The sequence below is a fragment of the Carcharhinus amblyrhynchos genome, chromosome 9 (genome assembly GCF_965287045.1).
Source record: "Carcharhinus amblyrhynchos chromosome 9, sCarAmb.v2.hapA, whole genome shotgun sequence".
In the NCBI taxonomy this organism is placed as follows: Eukaryota; Metazoa; Chordata; class Chondrichthyes; order Carcharhiniformes; family Carcharhinidae; genus Carcharhinus; species Carcharhinus amblyrhynchos.
The window spans coordinates 2,172,139-2,196,509 of NC_137332.1; the positions used below are offsets into that span (position 1 = coordinate 2,172,139).

General features: G+C 45.0%; 1 protein-coding gene across 4 annotated transcripts in view; it reads left to right on the forward strand.

The window, feature by feature from the left end:
- The window catches only part of LOC145347545 (netrin-G1-like), a 306,935-nt gene extending 293,259 nt beyond the window's left edge, over positions 1 to 13,676 (forward strand). For all 4 annotated transcript variants that reach the window (XM_080195069.1, XM_080195071.1, XM_080195068.1 and 1 more), the window contains exons 7-8: positions 10,249 to 10,383; positions 12,398 to 13,676. In XM_080195069.1, coding sequence (XP_080051195.1) covers positions 10,249 to 10,383; positions 12,398 to 12,627 — 365 coding nt within the window. In that variant the 3' untranslated portion in view covers positions 12,628 to 13,676. The remainder of the gene's footprint in view (positions 1 to 10,248; positions 10,384 to 12,397) is intronic.
- The last annotated feature ends 10,695 nt before the right edge of the window (positions 13,677 to 24,371 follow it).

A 24,371-nucleotide genomic window follows, 5' to 3' on the forward strand; every position in this document is an offset into this window, starting at 1 on the left:
TAGCCAGGAAGGAGCTAAAGAGAGAGTTAAGAAGAGCTAGAAGAGGACATGAGAAGTCTTTGGCAGATAGGAACAAGGAGAACCCCTAAAGCTTTCTATAGGTATGTCAAGAATAAAAGATTGGTTTGGGCAAGATTAGGGCCAGTCAGAGACAGTAGTGGGAAGTTGTGCGTGGAGCCTGAAGAGATAGGAGGGGCACTGAATGAGTATTTTTCGTCAGTATTCACGCAGGAAAAAGTCAATGTAGTCAAGGAGAGTACTGAGATACAGCCTTTTAGACTAGACGGGATTGAGGTACTTAAGGAGGAGGTGTTAACAATTCTTGAGGGTATGAAAATAGATAAGTCCCCTGGGCCAGATGGGATTTACCCTAGGATTCTCTGGGAGGCTAGGGAGGAGATTGCAGAGCCTTTGGCTTTGATCTTCATGTCATCATTGGCTACAGGTATAGTGCCGGAAGACTGGAAGACAGCAAATGTTGTCCCCTTGTTCAAGAAGGGGAGTAGAGACCATCCTGGGAATTATAGGCCAGTAAGCCTTACTTCTGTTGTTGGCAAAGTTTTGGAGAGAATTATAAGGGCTAAGATTTATAATCATCTAGAGAGAAATAAATTGATTAGGGATAGTCAACATGGTTTTGTGAAGGGTAGGTCGTGCCTCACAAACCTTATCAAGTTTTTTGAAAAGGTGACCAAAGAGGTGGATAAGGGTAAGGCAATTGACGTGGTGTATATGGATTTTAGCAAAGTGTTTGATAAGGTTCCCCATGGTAGGCTACTGCAGAAAATGCAGATACATGGGATTGAGGGTGATTTAGCAGTTTAGATCAGGAATTGGCTAGCTGATAGAAGACAGAGTGTGGTGGTTGATGGGAAATATTCAACCTGGAGTTCAGTTACAAGTGGTGTACCTCAGGGATCTGTTTTGGGGCCACTGCTGTTTGTCATTTTTATAAATGACCTAGATGAGGGTGTAGAAGGATGGGTTAGTAAATTTGCTGACGACACCAAAGTCGGAGGAGTTGTAGACAGTGAGGACGGATGTTACAGTTTGCAGAGGGACATAGATAAGCTGCAGAGCTGGGCCAAGAGGTGGCAAATGGAGTTTAATACGGAAAAGTGTGAGGTGATTCACTTTGGTAACAGTAACAGGAGTACAGAATATAGGGCTAATGGAAGGACTCTTAGTAGTGTTGACGAGCAGAGAGATCTCGGGATACATGTGCATAGATCGCTGAAAGTTGGTACCCAGGTTGATAAGGTTGTTAAGAAGGCATACGGTGTGCTAGCTTTTACTAGTAGAGGGATTGAACTTTGGAGCCGTGAGGTCATGTTACAACTGTACAAAACTCTGGTGTGGCCGCACTTGGAGCATTGCGTACAGTTCTGGTCGCCGCATTATAAGAAGGATGTGGAGGCATTGGAAAGGGTGCAGAGGAGGTTTACCAGGATGTTGCCTGGTATGGTGGGAAGGTCTTATGAGGAAAGGCTGAGGGACTTGAGGTTGTTTTCGTTAGAAAGAAGAAGATTGAGAGGTGACCTAATTGAAGCATACAAGATGATCAGAGGGTTAGATAGGGTGGATAGTGAGAGCCTTTTTCCTCGGATGGTGACGGCTAACACGTGAGGACATAGCTTTCAATTAAGGGGTGGTAATTATAGGACGGATGTCAGAGGTAGGTTCTTTACTCAGAGGGTAGTAAGGGCGTGGAATGCCCTGCCTGCAGCAGTTGTGAACTCGCCAACTTTAAGGGCGTTCAAATGGTCAGTGGATAGGCACATGGATAACATTGGAATAGTTTAGGTTAGATGGTCATTAGATTGGTTCCACTGGTCGGCACAACATCAGGGGCCGAAGGGCCTGTACTGCGCTGTAGTGCTTTACATTCTATGGGTCACTGTCTGTGTGGAGTTTGCACATTCTCCTCGTGTCTGTATGGGTTTCCTCCAGGTGCTCCAGTTTCCTCCCACAGTCCAAAGATATGCAGGTTAGGTTGATTGGCCATGCTAAAATTACCCCTTAGTGTCCTGAGATGCATAGGTTAGCGGGATTAGCAGCTAAATGTGTGGGGATATGGGGATAGGGCTTGGATGGGATTGTGGTCGGTGCAGACTCGATTGGCCAAATGGCCTCGGTCTGTCCTATAGGGTTTCTATGATTCTCTGCCCCGATCAATGAAGGCAAGCATGCTGTATGCCTTCTTGACTACCTTATCCAACTGCGGTGCCACTATCAGTGATCAGTGGACATGTACGCCCAGATCTCTCTACCTGTCAATATTCCTAAGGGTTCTGCCATTTACTGTATAATTCCTATATACATTGGGCCTTCCAAAATGCATTACCTCACACTTATCCAAATTAAACATCATCTGCCATTTATCTGCCCAAATCTCCAACGGGTCTATATCTTAGCTGCATCTTCTGAAATCCTCTTCACTATCCATAACTCCACCAATTTTTGTGTCATCTGCAAACTTCCTAATCAGACCAGCTACAGTTTTCTTCAAATCATTTATATATACTACGAACAACAAAGATCCCAGGAATTAATAAAAACCTGGAATTAAAAACTAGTCTCAGTAATGATAGCCATGAAACCATTTTTGTTATAAAAACCCATCTGGTTCACTAATGTACTTTAGGCAACGAAATCTGTCATCTTTACCCAGTCTGGCCTACGTATGACTCCAGACCCATAGCAATGTGGTTGGCTCTTAACTACCTCTGTATTGGCTAAGCAAGACACTCAGTTCGAGGGCAATTAGGGATGGGCAACAGATGCTGACCCAGCCAGCGATGCCCACAACCCACGACAGAATAAATAAAGAAAATTGAGGGAATGCAAGTCATAAATTAACAATAATTCATAGTTAATGCAGCCAGCTCCAGGTTTATGGTACTGTGACTCAGTTGCAAGAGGGGGAGGATAAGACTGAAGTGGTGGAGGCTGCCTCGCTAAATATTTTTAAGAAGCGGGTTGATGGGTTTTTGATAAGAGAAGGGATTAAGGGTTATGGGGAGAGGGCGGGAAAGTGGAACTGAGCCACGACAGATCAGCCATGATCTTATTGAATGGCGGGGCAGGCTCGAAGGGCTAGATGGCCTACTCCTGCTCCTATTTCTTATGTTCTTATGTTCTTATGTAATAATGATAGGAGACTTGATAGTGAGGGGAGCAGATAGGCATTTCTGCAGCTGCAGATGTGTCTCCAGGATGATGTGTTGCCTCCCTGCTGCCAGGGTCAAGGATGTCACTGAACAGCTGCAGGGCATTTGGAACAATTTGTTGTTCACATTAGTACCAACCACATCAACAGAAAGAGGGATGAGATCCTGCAGCAAAACTTTAGGGAGCCAGGTAGCAGATTGAAAAGCACGACTTTAAAGGTCGTAATTTCTGGATTACTCTCGGTGCAACATAAGAACATAAGAACATAAGAACATAAGAAATAGGAGCAGGAGTAGGCCATCTAGCCCTTCGAGCCTGCCCCGCCATTCAATAAGATCATGGCTGATCTGTTGTGGCTCAGTTCCACTTTCCCGCCCTCTCCCCATAACCCTTAATCCCCTCGCTTATCAAAAACCCATCAACCCGCTTCTTAAAAATATTTAGCGAGGCAGCCTCCACCACTTCAACGGGCAGAGAATTCCAGAGATTCACCACCCTTTGAGTGAAGAAGTTCCTCCTCAACTCCGTTCTAAACCGCCTCCCCTTTATCTTGAGGCTGTGCCCCCTAGTCCTACTGTCTTTTTTGTTACTGACAGTAAAAATAGAAGGATAGAGCAGATAAAAAGAGATGGTGCGAGAGGGAAGGTTTCACATTCCTGGATCACTGGGGAAGGTGGGACCTGTACTATGGGAAGGGTTGCACCTGAAATGAAACAGGATCAACAACCTTGTAGAGGAGATTTTCCAGTGTTATTAAACAGGGCATGGGAGGAGCAGGTTGGCAGGGCAGACATGTAGACTAAGTTCAGAGAATCGGCTAATAATAGTAGGGGGGATTTAAATTTCCCCGATATTAATTAGAATAGGCAAAATGTGAAGGGCTTAGAGGGGACGGAATTCTCAAAGTATATCCAGGAGATTTTTTTGATCAAACACATGGTCCTTCAAGAGAGGGGGCAGCACGGGACCTAATTTAGGAGAATTAAGTCAGGCAGGTGGTAGAGATGTCAGTGGAGAAGCATTTTGGTGATAGTGACCATACCTTGGTAATATTTAAAGTAGTTATGGCATGGGACAAAGGTAGACCACGAATTAAGGTTCTGAATTGGGAGAAAGCCAATTTTAATAGGAAAAAACAGGATCTGACCAAAGTGGATTGGGAATAGTTACTTGTAGAAAAGTCTACGGTCAGATATTATGGCCTCGTTCGAGCGAGATCGTAAAATCCCGCCCAAGACCAACAAAGATTTCCATTTTGGGAACCTCACTCACCCTGCTTCCAGGGTGGGCAAGGTGATCGGGTTCAGTCCACATCAATGCAGTGGGTGTCACTCAAACAGGAAATAGAGAGAAAACAAAGCCAACAACCCATAAAGTGTGGGACCAACAAGTCCAGAGAACCCTGGGTGTCGAGAGATATGTAGCATTGGATATGGATAAGGCAAAAAAAGAAGCTTATGGCAGTTACCGTGGGCTCAAAACAGTGGAAACTCCAGAGTAGTATCAAAAGAAGAAGGAGGGAGGGGCAATAAGATAATGAGGGAAAGAGCAGGGTCCATTAGGAAGCAAAGTGGCAAACAGTGTATGGAGCCTGAAGACATTGGTGAGGTTTTACAATGAGAAAAATCCCAGGCTACTGAGGGGGACAAAGGACGAAGGCACCAATTTCAAATCCTCTCTGGCACAGGAAAGTTGTCTGAGGACTGGAGGACAGCAAATGTGGTACCATTATTCAAGAAGGGGAATAGGGATAAACCAGTAATTACAGAACAGTGAGTCTAACATCAGTCAGTGGTAGGGAATTTACTGGAAAAATTCTGAGGGACAGAATTACTTACTACTTGAAGAGGCAAGGGTTAATCAAAGGTAGTCAGCTTGGCTTTGTTTAGGGGGAGATCATGTTGAACAAATTTGATTGAATTTTTTGAAGAGGTGACTATGTGTGTAGATGAGGGTAGTACAGTTAATGTAGCCTACATGGACTTCAGTTAGGCTTTTGAAAAGGTCCTGCATGATAGGGAAGCTGACAGGACTGAAAGTGGATAAATCACCTGGACTGTTTGGAATACACCCCAGGACTCTTAAGGAGATAGCTGAAGAATTTGTGGAGGCATTGATGGTTATCTTTCAGGAATCACTGGAGTCAGCGAATGTCCCAGAGGACTGGAAAAAGGCTAACGTAACACTCCTGCCTAAGGAGGGAGGGAGGCAGAAGATGGGAAAAAACAGGCCAGCTAGCTGACCTCAGTCATGGGTAAGATCTTGGAAGCCATTATTAAGGATAAAATTGTGGACTAATTGGAAATGCATGATAAAATAAGGCTGAGTCAGCATGGCTTCATCAAATGGAGGTCATGTCTGACAAATCTGTTAGAATTCTTTGAGAAGGTAATGAAGAGGATAGAATAGACAAAGGAGAGCCAATGGAAGTGATTTATTTGGATTTCCAGAAAGCGAATGATGCCGGAGGGATTTGAGGGGGTTGAGCTATGAGGAGAGGCTGAATAAACTAGGCTTGTACTCGTTAGAGTTTAGAAGAATGAGGGGAGATCTCATTGAGACGTATAAGTTGATGAATGGGATGGATAGGATAGAGGTGGAGAGACTCTTCCCGCTCAGAAAGGATAGTAGGACTAGGAGGCACAGCCTCAAGATAAAGGGGGGGGCGGTTTAGAACGGAGTTGAGGAAGAACTTCTTCACTCAAAGGGGGGTGAATCTCTGGAATTCTCTGCCCGTTGAAGTGGTGGAGGCTACCTCGCTAAATATATTTAAGACGCAGGTTGATGGGTTTTTGATAAGAGAGGGGATTAAGGGTTATGGGGAGAGGGCGGGAATGTGGAACTGAGCCACGACAGATCAGCCATGATCTTATTGAATGGCGGGGCAGGCTCGAAGGGCCAGATGGCCTACTCCTGCTCCTATTTCTTATGTTCTTATGTTCTTATGTTCTTTGACAAGGTGCCTTACATGAGGCTGCTAAATAAGCTAAGAGCCAATGGTGCTAGAGGCAAGGGACTGGCATGATAGAAAATTGGCTGACAGACAGAAGGCAGAGAGTGGAGATAAGGGGGTCCTTTTCAGCTTGGCAACCAGTGACCAGTGTTGTTCCAGAGGGGTCAGTGTTGGGACCACAACTTTTCACGATATACATTAATAATCTGAAAGATGGAACTGAGGGCATGGCTACTATATTTGTGGATGATATAAAGATTTGTAGAGGGAAAGGTAGTGGGAAGGATATAGAATGACTTGGACAGGCTAGGAGACTGGGCAAGGAAGTGACAGATGGTATACAAAGTGTAGGAAGAATAGAGCCATACACTATTTTCTAAATGGGGAAAGGCTTCAGAAATTTAAAGTACAAAAGGTCTCTTAAAGTTAATATGCAGATTCAGTTGGCAGTTGGGAAGGCAAATTCAATGTCAGCATTCATTTCTTGAGGGTTAGAATACAAGAGAAGGGATATACTGCCAAGTCTCTAGTCAGACCCCATTTGGAATATTGTAAGCATTTTGGACCCCGTACCTCAGGAAGGATGTACTGGTCTTGGTGAGACAATAGAGGAGGTTCACAAGAATGATCCCAGGAATGAAGGGTTTGTCATATGAGTGGTTAAGGAGTCTGGGTCTATATTCAGTGGAGTTTAGAAGGATGAGGGGGGATCTAATTGAAACTTACTGAGAGGCCTGGATAGAGTGGCCTTGGAGAGGATGTTTCCACTAGTGAGAGAGACTAGAACTCGAGGGCACAACCTCAAAATGAAGGGACACTCCTTTAAAACTGAGATGAGGAGGAATTTCTTCAGCCAGAAGGTGGTGAATCTATGGAACTCATAGTCACAGGGAGCTGTGAAGACCAGGCCATTGAGTGTCTTTAATTCAGAGATAAACAGGTTCTTGATCAATAAGGGGGTCAAGGATTATGTGGAGAAGGCTAGAGAATCATATCAGAAATGATTGAATGGTGGAGCAGACTCAATGAGCTGAATGGCCTAATTCTGTTCTTATATCTTATGGTTTTATGGATAGATTGGTCAAGAGGGTATGAGTCCACAGGATCCAGGACAATTTGACAAATTGGATCCAAAATTGGCTTAGTGGTAGGTGGTAGAGAATGATAGTTGAAGGTTATTTTTGTGATTGGAAGCCTGTTTCCAGTGGTGTTCCACAGGCATTAGTGCTAGGTCCCTTGCTGTTTGTAGTGTACATTAATGATCTGGTCATGAGTGTGGGCATATGATCAGTAAATTTGCATTTGACATGAAAATTGCTAGTGTGGTAAATAATGAGGATGGTCAGATGAACAGAACAGTGGCAAATAAAATTAACCCTGAAAAGTGAGAGATGGTGCACTTTGGGAGGACTAACATGGCAAGACAATACACAATGGACCGTAGGATGCTAAGGGATCTTGGGGTTCATGTACAAATGTCCCTAAATGCAGCAGGACAGGCAGATAAATTGGTTAAGAAGGCACATGAGACATTTGCCTTTATTAACCAAGGCAGGGAGCAGGGAGATTATGATGGAGCTGTATAAAAGGCTTGTGAGGTCACATCTAGAGTACTGAGTGCAGTTCTGGTCACCACACTATAGGAAGGATGTGATTGCAGTGGAGAAGGTGCAGAGGAGATTCACCAGAATGTTGAACTGGGTTGAGCTGGTTAGACTGGAGTTGTTCTGCTTAGAGCAGAAAGGGCTGAGGGGGGACCTGATTGAGCTGTACAAAGTTATGAGGGACATAGATAGGGTGGATAGAAAGAACTTTTCCTGATAGTAGAGGGGTCAATAACCTGAGAGCATAAGTTAAGGCAAGGGCAGGAGATTTAGATGGGTTTTGAGGAAAACCCCTTTCCATTAGAACATAAGAACATAAGAAATAGGAGCAGGAGTAGGCCATCTAGCCCTTCGAGCCTGCCCCGCCATTCAATAAGAAGGTGGTGGGAATCTGAACCTCACTGCCTGAAAGCATGATGGAGGCAGAAACTCTAACAACATTTAAGAAGCATTTAGACGAACAGTTCAAACACTGAGAGCATACAAAGCTAAGTGCTGGAAAATAGGATAAAAATAGATAAGTGCTTGATGGCCAGCATAGGCATGATGGGCCGAAGGATCTTATTCTGTGCTATAAAACTCTGTGGCCAAAACTCTCTGGCCATTCATGCCAGTAGGATTCTCTGGTCTCGCTGCAGTGAATGGAGATTTGGCTGAGCGTCAAATTGTCTGTCCTCACTTGCAGTGGCAGTGGGCACGAAGGACCAGAGAATTTCCTTGTTCGACTCTATTATAACACATTTCTGCCCAATCTCACTCTGGTGAATCTGTTCTTCCCCCTCTCCAAGGCCAGTACCAAGGTAGCACCGTGGCACAGTGGTTAGCACTGCTGCCTCATAGCACAGGGACCCTGGTTTGATTCTGGCTTGGGTCACTGTCTCTACAGAGTTTGTATGTTCTCCACATGTTTGCATGCTTTTCTGTGGGTGCTCTGGTTTCCTCCCACAGTCCGAAAGAGATGTTAGTTAGGTACTTTGGCCGTGCTAAATTGACGCTCAGTGTACCTGAACAGGTGCTGGAGTGTGGTGACAAGGAGATTTTCACAGTAACTTCATTGCAGTGTTAATGTAAGCCTACTTGTGACACTAATAAGTAAAATCTTTTTCATGAGTGGAGCCCAGAACGAATCCCAGTTTCCCCAGATAAGTTCTAACCAAAACTTTATCAAAACTGAAACTTCCAACTATTTGCATTTCAGGTTTGTCGAAATAAAGGGCAACATTCAGTTTGCCTTTACATTATTTTTGTACCCGTTCACTATCTTTTAGATTAACTGCTCCGTGCTGGCGTTTCTGTTCCACATATGTCTCCTCCAATCCCCTCTTCCTCACCCTATCAGCATCTCCTTCTATTCCTTTCTTCAAGTGTTTATCCAGCTTCCCCCTTAAATGCATTGATACAATTCACCTCAAACACCCCCCGTGGGAGCAAGTTCCACTTCTCTCCACTCCCTGTGGGAGCGAGTCCCACATTCTCCCCACTCCCTATGGGAGCGAGTCCCACATTCTCCCCACTCCCTATGGAAGCGAGTCCCACATTCTCCCCACTCCCTGTGGGAGCGAGTCCCACATTCTCCCCACTACCTGTGGGAGTGAGTTCCACATTCTCCCCACTCCCTGTGGGAGCCAGTCCCACATTCTCCCCACTACTCGTGGGAGTGAGATTCACATTTTCCCCACTCCCAGTGGGACCGAGCCCCACATTCTCCCCACTAGTCATGGGAGTGAGATCCACATTCTCCCCACTCCCTGTGGGAGCGAGTCCCACGTTCTCCCCACTCCCTGTGGGAGCGAGTCCCATATTCTCCCCACTCCCTGTGGGAGCGAGTTCCACATTCTTTCCACTCCCTGTGGGAGCGAGTTCCACATTCTCCCCACTCCTGTGGGAGCGAGTTCCACATGCTCCTCTCTCCGGGCAAATAGGTTTGTCTTGACTCCCTATTGGGGTCTCGCCCAGATCCGGAAATCTCGTATTTGTTGCTGCTTTTTGTGTGAAGGAGATGGAAAGCTTTCAATTTTCCAATTGTGATCGACAATTTTGTTCCAAGTTGAACATAACTTCTGGATTCCATCCTGTGGTGATGAAGTCAGTGTTTGGTTTGTCTTGTTTTTGCCTTGAGGCTGGTGTTGATTCAGTGCAGTTCCCAAAGAATGGGGTACAGGCTGTGTGCAATCAGCATGTGCAGCACTGAAACTTGGTAAGAAGTCTCACAACACCAGGCTAAAGTCTAATAGGTCTACTTGGAATCACGAGCTTGCGAGAGCTGCTCTGTCATCAGGTGACTCACTCCGAAAGCTCGTAATTCCAAATAAACCTGTTAGACTTTAACCTGGTGTTGTGAGACTTCTGACTGTGCCCACTCCTGTCCAACACCAGCATCTCCACGTCATGTTGAAGACTTGTTTTACTCTCAGAGTTTGACCGTCCCGTGGCTGTGTCACAGTCATTTCTATTGCTGAACTCGTGTTTTATTTGTAATCTCTGTGTGCAGTGTGTGTGTGTGTTGTCTTGTTTCTACAGACTGTAAGTGTAATCCTGATGGCTCACTCCACCATCGCTGTAACGACACGGGATATTGTGACTGCAAGGCTGGGGCAACAGGGCCTAAGTGTGACAGGTGCCTACCTGGATATTACTGGCACAAGGGCTGTCAAGGTAAGGAAACAATCTACATCAGCTCCTGGGCTTACTCCAACCCTGGGCTCTGTGTGACCATGTCAGCAGGATATCTGATAGTCCAGCTACTGTGGAGAAAACACAAAGGCTTTTAGTGAGTGAACCTTCTCCATATCCTCCCTAAAATGCAGTGACCATGACTGGACACAGTTTGACCGACTGTCTCTCCTTCAGCATTTAATTACCCATTTTGGCCCATTGTCCTATCCCCTTCATTGGTTCCTTAAAATTAGAGTTTTTGGTCACTTTACTGACTTTCCCTTCTAGCCAGTTTACCGTCCAGTCAGTCACATGGTCCCCAATTCTTCACATTCTGACCTTAGCCATGAGTTCACTGTGAGGTACCTTATTGAAGGCGTTTTAAAAATCCAAATACATTACACCAACGACATTATCATTATCTACCCTTTCTTTTATTTCTCCAAAGATCTGAATAAGGTTAGTTAAATATAACTTTCCTTTTTGAAATCTGTGCTGTTTACTCTTTGCCATATTTCCACTTGCCAGATGTTATTATCTCACACTTCTGAGGAAAGATTCCCTCATCTTTCCTGCCACTGACATTAAGCTAATTTCTGATAGTTCGCTAAATCTGTTCTATCTCCTTCTTTAAATATAAGAATTACATTTGGTCTCTTCCAAAATCAATGTAATATGTTTCTTCCTAAACTTATTAAAAAGGTGCGGATGCAACCCATCCGGATCAGGAGTTTTATCCTCTTCAAGTTTAATTCATTTCATTAATTATCTTTCCCCTTTCGATTTGAAATGTCTTTATACCTTTTAAAATCTATTTCTTAGTCCCATGTCCAGCATGTTAATCTCATGTCCAGCATGTTAGCCCCATGTCCAGCATGTTAACCTCATGTTCAGCATGTTAATTCTGTGTCCAGCATGTTAATCTCATGTCCAACATGTTAATCTCATATCCAGCATATTTATCCCATGTCCAGCATGTTAATCCCATGTCCAGCATGTTAATCTCACGTTCAGCATGTTAATCCCGTGTCCAGCATGTTAATCCCATGTCCAGCATTTTAATCCTGTGTCCAGCATGTTAATCCTGTGTCCAGCATGTTAATCCTGTGTCCAGCATGTTAATTTTGTGTATAGCATGTTAATCCCATGTCCAGCATGTTAATCTCGTGTCCAGCATGTTAATCCCATGTCCATCATGTTAATCCCATGTCCAGCATGTTAACCTAATGTCCAGCATGTTAATCCCGTGTCCAGCATGTTAATCTCGTGTCCAGCATGTTAATCCCATGTCCAGCATGTTAATCTCATGTCCAGCATGTTATTCTCATGTCCAGCATGTTAATCTCTGGTAAATATTCAAAGTAATTGTTGAATATTTTTGCCATTTTGCTGTCATAACCTTTGAATTAATTGGGTTTATTCCCAAGTAATCTGATACCATTCCTGGCAACCAGGGGATTTTCACAATAATTTCATTGCAGTGTTAGTGTAAGCCTACTTGTAACCCTAATAAAATTTTAAAAACCTGTTCATATTCCTTTCGCAAGCTGTGTGATTATACTTTACTATATTCACAGTGGCACAATGGTTAGCACTGCTGCCTCACAGTGCCAGGGACTCAGGTTTGATTCCTGGCTTGGGTCACTGAGTCTATACATTCTCCCCTGTCTGCGTGGTTTTCCTCCGGGTGCTCCAGTTTCCACTGACAATTCAAAGGTTTGTCAGCTAGATGTGTTTGCCATGCTAAATTGCCCCTTGGTGTCCTGGGATGCATAGGCCAGAGGGATTAGTGGGGTAAATATGTGGAGTTACCGGGATAGGGCCTGGATTAGATTGTTGTCGGTGCAGACTCGATGGGTTAAATGGCCCCTCCTGCACAGTAATGTTTCTATGATGTTTCTCTAATAAAATAATGTTGTAAAAGTTAAACGCTGGGATTGGTGACATTGAAACAATCTTTAATGTGGAGGGATTTTTCACAAACTAATATTTCTTTATTCTGATTTATTTGCAGTGAGTGTGTGTGATAATTTGCTATCACGGTGTGAGAATGGAGGAGTGTGTGAGGACAATGGGAGATGTCTCTGTCCCACTCCCTACACTGGCCTCCTATGTGAGAAAGTGCAGTGCAGGAAGGGAGCAGCAGGATGTGTCTCCCAATCCCCCCAAGACCCCACCTTACACCGGATGCTGCTCTCACTGACTGCTCTGCTAATCATCGCTAATGGCCACATATCACTCTGACCAGCTTCCAGTGTCATGGACGCTGACGGGAAAGTGCGGAGAGCAAAGGAGAATTCAGGGTTTACTGTGTCACTGTTGAAACACGCTTCCCTCCCTCACACACCCGACCCTGGGAAAGACAAACTGGATGCAAAACCTGAGCCCACAGAGCCAATCCAACTGGATCTCAAATCCTGGATGGAATCAGCAGTCAGTGGGGACTGCACTCTCCAACTCTGTGTGGATCCGAGGCAGCTGTTAATATTCATTCTACAACCACCAGTCACTCATCCTAAGTTCAGCTTTGAGACAAAGAAACGAAGGAAGGACTTGTATTTCCCTAGCGCCTTTCACTAGCTCAGGATGTTCCAAAGCGATTCCAGCCATTGAAGGACAACAAATAATAATCTGTTAATGACTGGATAATCTGTTTGTGGTGTTGCTTAATGGGTAAATATTAACCAGGACACTGCGGAGAACTCCCTGCTTTTCTTATAAATAGTGAGGTGATGTCTCTGAAAGAACAGGAGGCCTTGGTTTAATGCATCACTGGAAAGGTGGAAATTCTAACAGGGAAGCTCTCAGTCTATCCTGCACACAAGTTCTACGCAATCTCCCTCTCTCTGTGAGGGAATACTGAGTGGGGACAGGGTCTCTCTGCCAGTGCATCATTGCCAGAGGGAATAAGAGACACAATTTTGTGTTCCGCACATCCAGAATTCAATCAGCATTCTTGGAACCAAAGAAAATGCAGCATTCCCTCACCACTGACCCTCTGACAGTGCAGCACTCCCTCAGTACTGACCCTCTGACAGTGCAGCACTCCCTCAGTACTGACCCTCTGACAGTGCAGAACTCCCTCAGTACTGACCCTCTGACAATGCAGCACTCCTTCAATACTGGCCCTCTGAGAGTGCAACACTCCCTCAGTACTGACCCTCTGACAGTGCGGCACTCTCTCAGTACTGACCCTCTGACAGTGCGGCACTTCCTCAGTACTGACCCTCTGACAGTGCGGCACTCCCTCAGTACTGACCCTCTGACAGTGCGGCACTCCCTCAGTACTGACCCTCTGACAGTGCGGCACTCCCTCAGTACTGACCCTCTGACAGTGCAGCACTCCCTCAGTACTGACCCTCTGAGAATGCAGCACTCCCTCAGTACTGACCGTCTGCTCTGCTACTTCCATCACTCTGTTTAAAATTACTCCCCTGCAGAAGGTATCTCAAGGCAATTGGGCATGGATTTAAATTCTTTCTTAGACAGCGATGCCCACACCTTGTGAAACAATGAAAAGAAACACTTCGCATACATTAAACTTTAGCTTGCTGATTCTCTCAGCCTCCCTGTGATGAATTCCTTTGGGCAATCTGGCTTCTCTGTCAGTTGATCGTAACTTTGAAGAATGTCAGGGCAGCTTCAGTTTACACATATCCTGGGTCTCAGTGAGCATTGCTGTTGTAATCCTGTTCATGTGTGGAGACATGGGGGGGACCTTCCTGCCGTGCTCGCCCCATGGTCCACCCTCTGCCTGCTCCGATTCCTGTGGCGGGCAAGATGGAAAAATTCCACCCATAGGATCGTTATACAATGGAAGGAGGCCATTTGGTCCCTCTAATACAACCCGGATCTCCATAAAGCAATCCAGTCATTCCCCTTCTCCCACTCTATCGCTGTGGTTCAGCAAGTTCATTTCCCTCAAGTGCCCATTCAAATTCCTTTTGAAGTCATTCATCATCTCCACCTCCACCATTCTAGACAGTGAGCTCCAGGTCGATATCACTCACTGTGTAAAAATTTCTTCCTCAGAATGTCTCTGCATCACTTGCCCATAAATTAATTGTTTCAAGGATCCTTGTACTATCAGTGAATGGGATCAGCTTGTTCTCATCTCCCTTATCTAAACCTGCCAGAATTTTGCACACTTCTATCAAATCTCTTCTCAATCTCCTGTGTTCCAAGGAGAACAAACCGAGCTTCTCCAGCCTAACCTTGTCACTAAGGTCCCCTCATCCATGGAACCATTCTGGTAAATCTCATCCACACTCTCTCAAGAACCTTCACACTCTTCCTGAAGTGTGATGATCTGAACTGGACTCCAGTTAGGATCTAACCAGAACTCTTCCCATGACACCCCTCCCACCCTCCCCAATCCTTCTGAAATCTGCTTCCTATCCTGGTCTACCCAGGGCAGGGGAGGGGCTGTATCAGTCCCATGTGGGTCTAATAGCGAGCAGCAATCAGTGTTTGTGTCAATATTGATTATTTTGTATTAAGATGAAGTTATTTTCTTGCAATCTCACATGGTGTGATGTAGTTTGTGTGTGAATAGTTGTTTGTCTGTGTCAATATATCTATCACTGTGGAACTTGCAGTGACGGCTACAATGAGATTCTTTTCTCTGTCTGATTTCCCTGTGTCTGTAAATTGCTGAATCAAAGAGTCAGAGAGTCCAGCTCTGGAAAAGTGTCCTGAGATCCAGCAAAGGATTTGAGTCATTCCCCTGGGAACAATGAGCTTTGCCATTGAGGGGCCCCAGATCAGGATTGGGATCCTGCTGTGTGCTCGGGATAGTGTTGGGAAGCGGGTAAGGGGAGAGGTTCAGAGTAGGGGGAAGTTCCCCAGGAGTAGGAGGTTCACGTGAAATGTTAACAGAGTCTGATTACCAGTTTAAGGGAGGTGGACTTTACACCAGGAAGTAACATCCATTGCCAGCCTGGGCTCCTTGACAGGGGGCAGCAAGCGAAAAGGCCAACTATGACGTACATGGAAGCTTATGGTAATTAACGGCTACCACAAAAGTACTTTTACATTCAAGTAAGTTACAGGCCTTGTACTGACCCTCTGACAGTGCAGCATTCCTTCAGTACTGACCCTCTGACAGTACGGCACTCCCTCAACGCTGACCCTCTGACAGTGCGGCACTCCCTCAGTACTGACCCACTGACAGTGCAGCACTCCCTCAGTACTGACCCCCTGACAGTGCGGCACTCCTTCAGTACTGACCCTCTGACAGTGCAGCACTCCCTCAGTACCGACTCTCTGACAGTGCTGCACTCCATCAGCACTGACCCTCTGACTGCAGCACTCCCTCAGTACTGACCCTCTGACAGTGCAGCATTCCCTCAGTGCTGACCCTCTGACAGTGCTGCACTCCATCAGTACTGACCCTCTGACAGTGCCACACTCCCTCAGCACTGACCCTCTGACAGTGCCGCACTCCCTCAGCACTGACCCTCTGACAGTGCAGCACTCCCTCAGCACTGACCCTCTGACAGTGCAGCACTCCCTTAGCACTAATCCTCTGACAGTGCCGCACTCCCTCAGCACTGACCCTCTGACAGTGCAGCACTCCCTCAGTGTTGACCCTCTGACAGTGCCGCACTCCCTCAGTACTGGGAGTGTCATCCTGCGGTTAATGCTCGTGTCAGTGGAGTGGGGCTTGTATACATAATTTTATGTCTCCTTTGTGTGAGTGCTACCACTGAGCTGTGTTGACGCCTGAATCAAGGAGCAGGATGTGCTCTTGTTCTTTCTGAAGCACAAAATAAGGTTAAAGTGCAAATGAACTCTGACCTTTTACACTTGATTGCCCTTCACTGAAAAATAATATAATTTGCTCTGAGTTTATTTCACATTCGCAGCTTTTATAACAATGAAATCAAACAGATATTGGGGCCTGAATATATTTTAGTCGAATTTGTACTCGACAAGGATATTAGTCATCATTTATTTCTTGTTCAGCTTAACCTGAACCTATCCTGTCACGGGAACTTTTGTAGAATATTTCCTGATTCCAAGGAATTATCAGCAAAGCCCATTTATCTGACATTTTAGATGATTAAATTTTGAAAAATTACTCAGTGGTTCAGAATGTCTCCACTGGGCACTTTTATCACAATTTAAAACTCTGTGCTATCTCAACAGATTGTTTAAAGATTTATAGGAAGATTTAATAGTTGCTTGTTGTGGCTAACGATAAATGATTTGCACTTTAAATTCAAGTTGTCTCTCCTCCCTGGAATTGAACTGAAACCCAGTTTTTGGGGATATTATTTCTCTTCAGTTTATTATTTTGAAATGCTGTTGGCTCATTTGTGTGCACTTACTCAGAGCTAAACTGATAGTGCTCACCAACCAGGAAAAGTTCCCGTCCAGGAACACATCAGATCTCAAATCTTATCATTCTGTGTAATGTCCTCACTGGCCCAATGCCTCCCTGGGGTGATGATGTGTTAAGGTTCACTCAAGAAATCCAAGTTGCTGTGGCCAATATACACTTTTACAGCCATGTTGTAGCCTGGCGCTATGGACAGTGGTGGTAGAGGTTCCAACATTCTTCCCATCATATTGGTTGAGGGGTCAATCATGAGGGGATATAGTTGTGGGGTAAGGGACAGGAGATTCAGAGGGAAATTGGGAAAAATAAAATTCACTCAGAGATTGGTGGGAATCTGGGATGCATGGCCTGGGAAGATAATGGGAGCCAGAAACCTTATAACCTTAAATGGCATGATGGCAACAGTGGTTAGCACTGCTGCCTCACAGCATCAGGGACCTGGCTTTGATTCCTGGCTTGGGTCACTGTCTGTGTGGAGTTCGTGTCCATGTGGGTTTTCTCTGGGTGCTCTGGTTTCTCCCACATTCTGAAAGATTTGCTGGTTAGGTGCATTGACCTGGATTGTGACGACTAGGGAAATTTCACAGTAACTTCATTGTAGTGTTAATGTAAGGTTTACTTGTGACTAATAAATAAACTTTACTTTTATAAAGTATTCGGATGAACACTTAACATTTAAGGATATGGGGCAAGTGCAGGATAATGGGAAGAGAGCGCCTTTAGTAGTAGTTATTGTCGATGCATAATCGAGGGGCCAAAGGGCCTTTTCTACAATGTACGACTCTATGATGTGGCTGATCAGGAATCTCTCCTGTTCTTACCACGTGCCATTGGTATATGTTTAGAAGGGCTTTGCAGGTTGATACTCTATTTGTTTAGCTGCATTATTAATGCAGCTTCCTTGGCCATCAAATCCTGGGGTGGGACTTGAACAAGCTTTCGGAGTACTGCCCTTTCATCAAGTAAATGGAAGTTGTGTTCACAAACAGGGCATATGTGGACACAAACACAATTTACAAGATAATGGTTGGAATGCAAATCTTTACAGGTAATCAAGTCTCAAAGGTACAGACAATGTGAGTGGAGCAGCATTAAGAACAGGTTAAAGAGGTATGTATTGTCTCCAGGCAGGACAGTTAGTGAGATTTTGCAAGCCAAGACAAGTCATAGAGGTTATAAATAGCGAACATGAACCCAAGATCCCGGTTGAGGATGTCTTCATGTGTGCGGAACTTGGTTATTAGTTTCTGCTTAGCGATTCTGCATTGTCATGTGTTGTGAAGGCCACCTTGGAGAATGCTTACCCAAAGATCAGAGGCTGAATGTCCGTGACTGCTGAAGTGTTCCCCAACAGGAAGGGAACACTCTAGCCTGGTGATTGTCGAGTGGTGTTCATTCATCCGTTGTTGTACTGTCTGCATGGTCTCCCCAATGCACCATGCCTCAGGACATCCTTTCCTGCAACGTTTCAGGTAGGCCAATGGCCGAGTTGCAAGAGTATGTACCTGGTGGATGGTGTTCTCACATAAGATGATGGCATCCGTTCGACAATCCGGCAAGTCTTGCAGTGGTTGCTATGGCAGGGTTGTGTGGTGTCGTGGCCACTATTCTTCTGAAGGCTGGGTGGTTTGCTGCGCAATAGGTCTTTTTTTACGACATCTTCTCCAGAGCCTTCAACATGTCATCAATGAAGATGAACATCTCACCAAGGCCATCCCTATATCCCCACTTCTTGCCTTCAAACAACCATACAACCTCAAACAGACCATTGCCCGCAGTAAACTACCCAGCCTTCAGGAGGACAGTGACCATGACGCCACACAACCCTGCCACAGCAACCTCTGTAAGACATGCCAGATCATCGACACAGATGCCATCATCTCACGTGAGAACACCATCCACCCGGTACATGGTATGTACTCTTGCGACTCAGCCAAAGTTGTCTACCTGATATGCTGCAGAAAAGGATGTGCCAAGGCATGGTACATTGGGGAGACCATGCAGACGCTATGGCACAGATGAATGAACACCGCTCGACACTCATCAGGCAGAAGTGTTCTCTTCCTCTTGGGAACACTTCAGCAGTCACTCTGCTTTTCGGGTAAGCGTTCTCCAAGGCCTTCACAACACACAATAGCGCAGAATTGCTGAGAAGAAACTAATAGCCAAGTTCCGCACACTTGAGGACAGCCTGAATCGGGATCTTGGGTTCATGTCACACTATCTGTAATTCCGACAACTTGCCTGGGCTTGCAAAATCTCACTAACCGTCCTGGTTGGAGACAATAAACACCTCTTTAACCTGTGCTTAACCCTCTTCCACTCACATTGTCTGTATCTTGACTTGACTATCTAAGACTTGATTACCTGTAAAGACATGTATTCCAAACATTATCATGTAAATTGAGTTTGTGTCTATATATGCCCTATTTGTGAACACAACACCCACTCACCTAATGAAAGGGCAGTGCTCCGAAAGCTTGTGCTGCCAAATAAACCTGTTGGACTTCAACATGGTGTTGTGAGACTTCTTACTGTGCTTACCCCAGTCCAACGCCGGCATGTCCACATCGTGGGACTTGAATGCAGTGTTCCTGGCTCAGAGGCAGGAACACAAACCCACTGTGTAACAAGATCATTCCCCCTATCTCTGTAATGTCCTCCCACCAGAACCGGAACATCTAGCTTTCAGACCACTGCTCCTTCATCAGGTGACTCACCTGATGATGGAGCAGCGCACCGAAAGCTAGTGGCTTCTGCTACCAAATAAACCTGTTAGACTTTAATCTGGTGCTGTGAAACTTCTTACTATTTTCATCAGTTCACCATTGGTGGCTATTCCTTCAGCTTTCTGGGCCTTAAGATCTAGAATTTCCAACTGAACCTCTCTTTCATGGGAGCCCTCTAAACTTATTTAAAACTTACCTCTTTTACCAAGCTATTGGGCCACTTGTCCTAATATCTCCTAATGTGCCTTGTGCTAATTATGTCTGATTTATGCTTCTTTCAAGCAAGCTTGGGATGTTCGACTTGCTTACTCGTTATACATAAATATAAGTTGTTACACTGAATCACACACTATGTCAGGGAGCACATGCAATTCAGTACAAATGTTAGCAGCTGAAATGAGGGAACAAAACAAGTGTAGAATGTAAATCTAACAGTTTATAAATCCCTTGCTAAGAAACAATGTTTAATTGGCCACAATGAGGCTGCAGAGATTTGACTGCCATCTTCAGCTTATTGGGGAAAAAGAAATCACAGAACCAAAATAAATTCCAATAAAATAAATGCTCAGGGGAGAAAATAGCAGCTTCCACCACCACAGGATATTTTAAACAGTGAAATATTTCTGAAGTGCAGTGACTGACACAATGCAAGAAATACAACAGCTAATTTGGGCATCACAAGATTCCAAAAACAATAATGAAATAAATGATCAAATCCGCTGTTTTTAGGTGTTGGGAAAAGGATAATGACCACACTACCAGTGAGGTTGCAATGCTCTAATGAATGCCAAAAGGTCATCAACTTCAATTGATGGACAAAGAAAACTTGGCTTAACATCCGTGTATGCCGAAAGAGTGCAGAACTCGCAAACTATTGGGCCTCAGAGACTGCAGTACTCCCCCAATATTGACCCTCTGACAGCGCAGCACTCCCTCAGCACTGACCCTCTGACAGTGCGGCGCTCCCTCAGCACTGACCCTCTGACAGTGCCTCACTCCCTCAGCACTGACCCTCTGACAGTGCCTCACTCCCTCAGTACTGATCTTCAGACAATGCCGCTGTTCCTCAGTACTGACCCTCTGACAGTGCGGCACTCCCTCAGTACTGACCCTCTGACAGTGCAACACTCACTCAGTACTGACCCTCTGACAGCGCAACACTCCCTCAGTAATGATATTCTGACAGTGCAACAATGTCACTGTTCCTCAGTACTGACTCTCTGACAGTGCGGCACTCCCTCAGCACTGACCCTCTGACAGTGCAGCACTCCCTCAGCATTGACCCTCTGACAGTGCAGCACTCCCTCAGTACTGAGGCTCTGACAATGCAGCACTCCCTCAGTACTGACCCTCTGACAATGCAGCACTCCCTCAGTACTGACCCTCTGACAATGCAGCACTCCCTCAGTACTGACCCTTTGACAGTGCAGCACTCCCTCAGTACTGAGGCTCTGACAATGCAGTGCTCCACCAGTACCAACCCTCTGACAGTACAGCACTCCCTCACTACTGACTGTCTGACACAGCCTCAGTACTAATCCTCTGAAAGTGCAGCTCTTCTTCATTATTGACCCTCTGACAGTTCAGCACACCTTCATTACTGTTCTTCTGATAGTGTAGCACTCCGTCAGTACTGGCCCTCTGACAGTGTGGCACTTTCTCAATATGGATGCGTATAGATAGAGTGAATGCAAGCAGGCTTTTTCCACTGAGGCTGGGGGAAAAAAAAACTGGAGGATATGGGTTAAGGGTGAAAAGTTTAAAGGGAATATTAGGGGAGGCTTCTTCACACAGAGAGTGGTGGGAGTGTGGAATGAGCTGCCAAATGAAGTAGTGAATGCGGGCTCACTTTTAACATTTAAAAAAAATTTGGACAGGTACATGAATGAGTAGGGTGTGGAGGGTATGGTCCAGGTCCAGGACACAAACTCAATTTACAAGATAATGGTTGGAATGCGAGTCTTTCCAGGTAATCACGTCTTAAAGGTACAAACAATGTGAGTGGAGAGAGGGCCAAGCACAGGTCAAAGAGATGTGTATTGTCTCCAGCCAAGACAGTTAGTGAGATTTTGCAAGCCCTGTCGGAAGGTCGGAGCGCGGTGGTTATAGATAGTGTGACATGAACCCAAGATCCTGGTTCTGGCCATCCTCATGTGTGCAGAACTTGACTATCAGTTTCTGCTCAGCGACTCTGCGCTGTCATGTGTTGTGACAGCTCATTGAGCAGAGTCCTGCATCACAGAGCTGCTCAGGATGAACCTCGAAAATTAAAACTATTGCATCTCTTTACGTACCTACATTGCCAAGGCACATTTAGCAGAGGTGCACGATGATCAGTCTCCATTTAGGTGAGACTGTGGCTGCGACGAAAGGATCTGATGGGGCTGGTCTTTCTCACCAGCAGCAAAACAAGGAGTGTGACTGAGCTAAGGCTGCCACCTGGTGCATGCGTTCTGAAACTGTTTATTCATCCATGAATCTGCCCTCGAAGCTTCTTCATCAATCTGCCCTAGCAAAAACATTTCACTTGCACTCATTAGGCTACAATGCAATTATTTCCCATCACATGTCCATGGCAGATTCTAAATCTCTGGGCCATTGAGTTGAACAATGTTCTGTGACAAGCTGTGAGTTTCAGAGCAGGAGATAAGTGCAGATTATTTCAGTCTCTGTCATTCCCCTCCTGTAGTTCCTAGTCACAGGCACCATTTTATTATAATAAATATAATTTACTAGCAGAGCTCCTCAGCTCTGTGTTGGAATTGGAAAAAGTTGGCATGCAAGTGCAGCATTTCATCTATGCTGTGAGCTGAAGATCTGTTGAGCGGCAGCAGCTACTTGACATGTTTCAAACAGGCTCTTTACTGTTTCTGGCTGCAGCCATTTCAGGAGCACTTCTGTTCGCCTATAAGTTGATGAGGAAATTCTCACCATCACCTTCCCTCCATGGCAGTTATAGAATCAGGGAAGCGCTGGCTGTGAGCAGAGTGGAAATGCCAGTGAGTGTGCCACACTAATTTCTCAGGAAAACTGGCCATGAGACCAAGAGTGGTTCTCGGGCAAAGGTGTTAAACTGGGGGAAGATTAACATTTGGCAGGATCTCGGGAGTTTAGACTGGGGAGGCTGTTTGAGGGTAAATCAACATTCAACAAGTGGGGTCTTCCAACTTCCAAATGATTGGAATTCAGGATTGACATGTACCTGTGCGGATCAAGGATAAGTGAAGCAATTATCGGGACCATGGATAATGAGGGATATTAGGAGCATTGTCAAAGAGATAAAGGAAAGATTCATAAAGTTTTAAAAGGCTTAGGACAGGTGAAGCCCTGGAAGAATATAAAAAATGTAGGAAGGAACTTAAGGGAGGAATTAGGAGGACTAAAAGGCGTCATGAAAAGTCCTTGGCAAACAGGATTAAGGAAAATCCTAAGGCATTTATCTTTTCCCAAAGATAGGGGAGTCTAAAATTAGAGGGCATAGGTTTAAGGTGTGAGGGGAGAGATACAAAAGTGTCCAGAGAGGCAATTTTTCCACAGAGGGTGGTGTGTCTGGAACAAGCTGCCAGAGGTAGTAGTAGAGGCGGGTACAATTTTATCTTTTAAAAAGCATTTAGACAGTTACATGGGCAAGATGGATATAGGGGGATATGGGCCAAATGTGGGCAATTGAGATTAGCTTAGGGGTTAAAAAAAAGGATGGCATGGACAAGTTGGGCTGAAGGGCCTGTTTCCATGTTGTAAACCTCTATGACTCTATGCATGTAAAGAGCAAGAGGGTAGCCAGGGAAAGGGTTGGTCCACTCAAAGATAGTGGAGGGAATCCATGCTTGAAACCAGTCTTCATCTGAATCATGCTGGGACCAGAGTCCTAGTGAATCACATAACTAGGACTATAGATAAAGCTCTAAATTAAATAGGAAGGGGAGGGCTCAGTTATTGGGGGAAATTAGAAAACCTAAGTTGAAGGAGGAGGTATAAGTGCAGGTTAGCAAATGTCTTTATGCACCAAGGAATTGTAAAAAAGTAGAGAAATTCACCAGCAGAACAAAATCTAAATGCACAAAGCATTCAGAACAAAATTAATGAGTTAACAGCACAAATAGAAACAGATTTGGTGGCGATTACTGAGAAATGGTTACAAGGAGACCAGGTCTGGGAATTGAATATTCAAGAGTACTCAGTGTTTCAGAAAGCAAGACTGAAATGGAAAGGAGGTGGTAGCTTTGCTGATGAAGGATCAGTGCCATAATGAGAAATGACATAAGTATGGGAGATCAAAATGTGGAATTAGTCTGGGTAGAAATAAGAAATAGCAAAGAAAAGAAATACTTATTGGAGAATCTATAGGTCCTCCAGTAATTCTGCAGTGGTGCACAGTATAAACCAGTAAATAATGGGGGTTTTCAAAAAAGATATGGTAATAATCATGGGTGATTTTAATATGTACATAGATTGGAAGAATCAAATTGGCAAGGGTAGCCTGGAGGCAGAGTTCATTAAATGTATTAGAGATTGCTTCTTGGAACAGTATGTTATGAAAACAACAAAGGAGCAGGCTACTCTGGAATTGGCATTGTGTAATAAGAAATAAGAAATAAAAAATAGGAGCAGGAGTAGGCCATCTAGCCCTTCGAGCCTGCCCCAACCACGCGTAGAGTCATGAGGAGGGATTAATTAGTGACCTCATAATTCAGGAAGCTTCAGGGAGTAGTGACCATAGTATGATAGAGTTCAAAATTCAGTCTGGGGGTAAGAAAGTGGAGTCCCACACTAGCGTTCTGGAATTAAGCAAAGGAAATTACATAGGCATGAGGACAGATTTGGCCCAAGTAGAGTGAGCTGGAAGGCTAAAAGGTAGAACAGCAGATGAATAGTTTAAGGAAATGCTCAAGTCCTCACAACTAAAATATATCCCA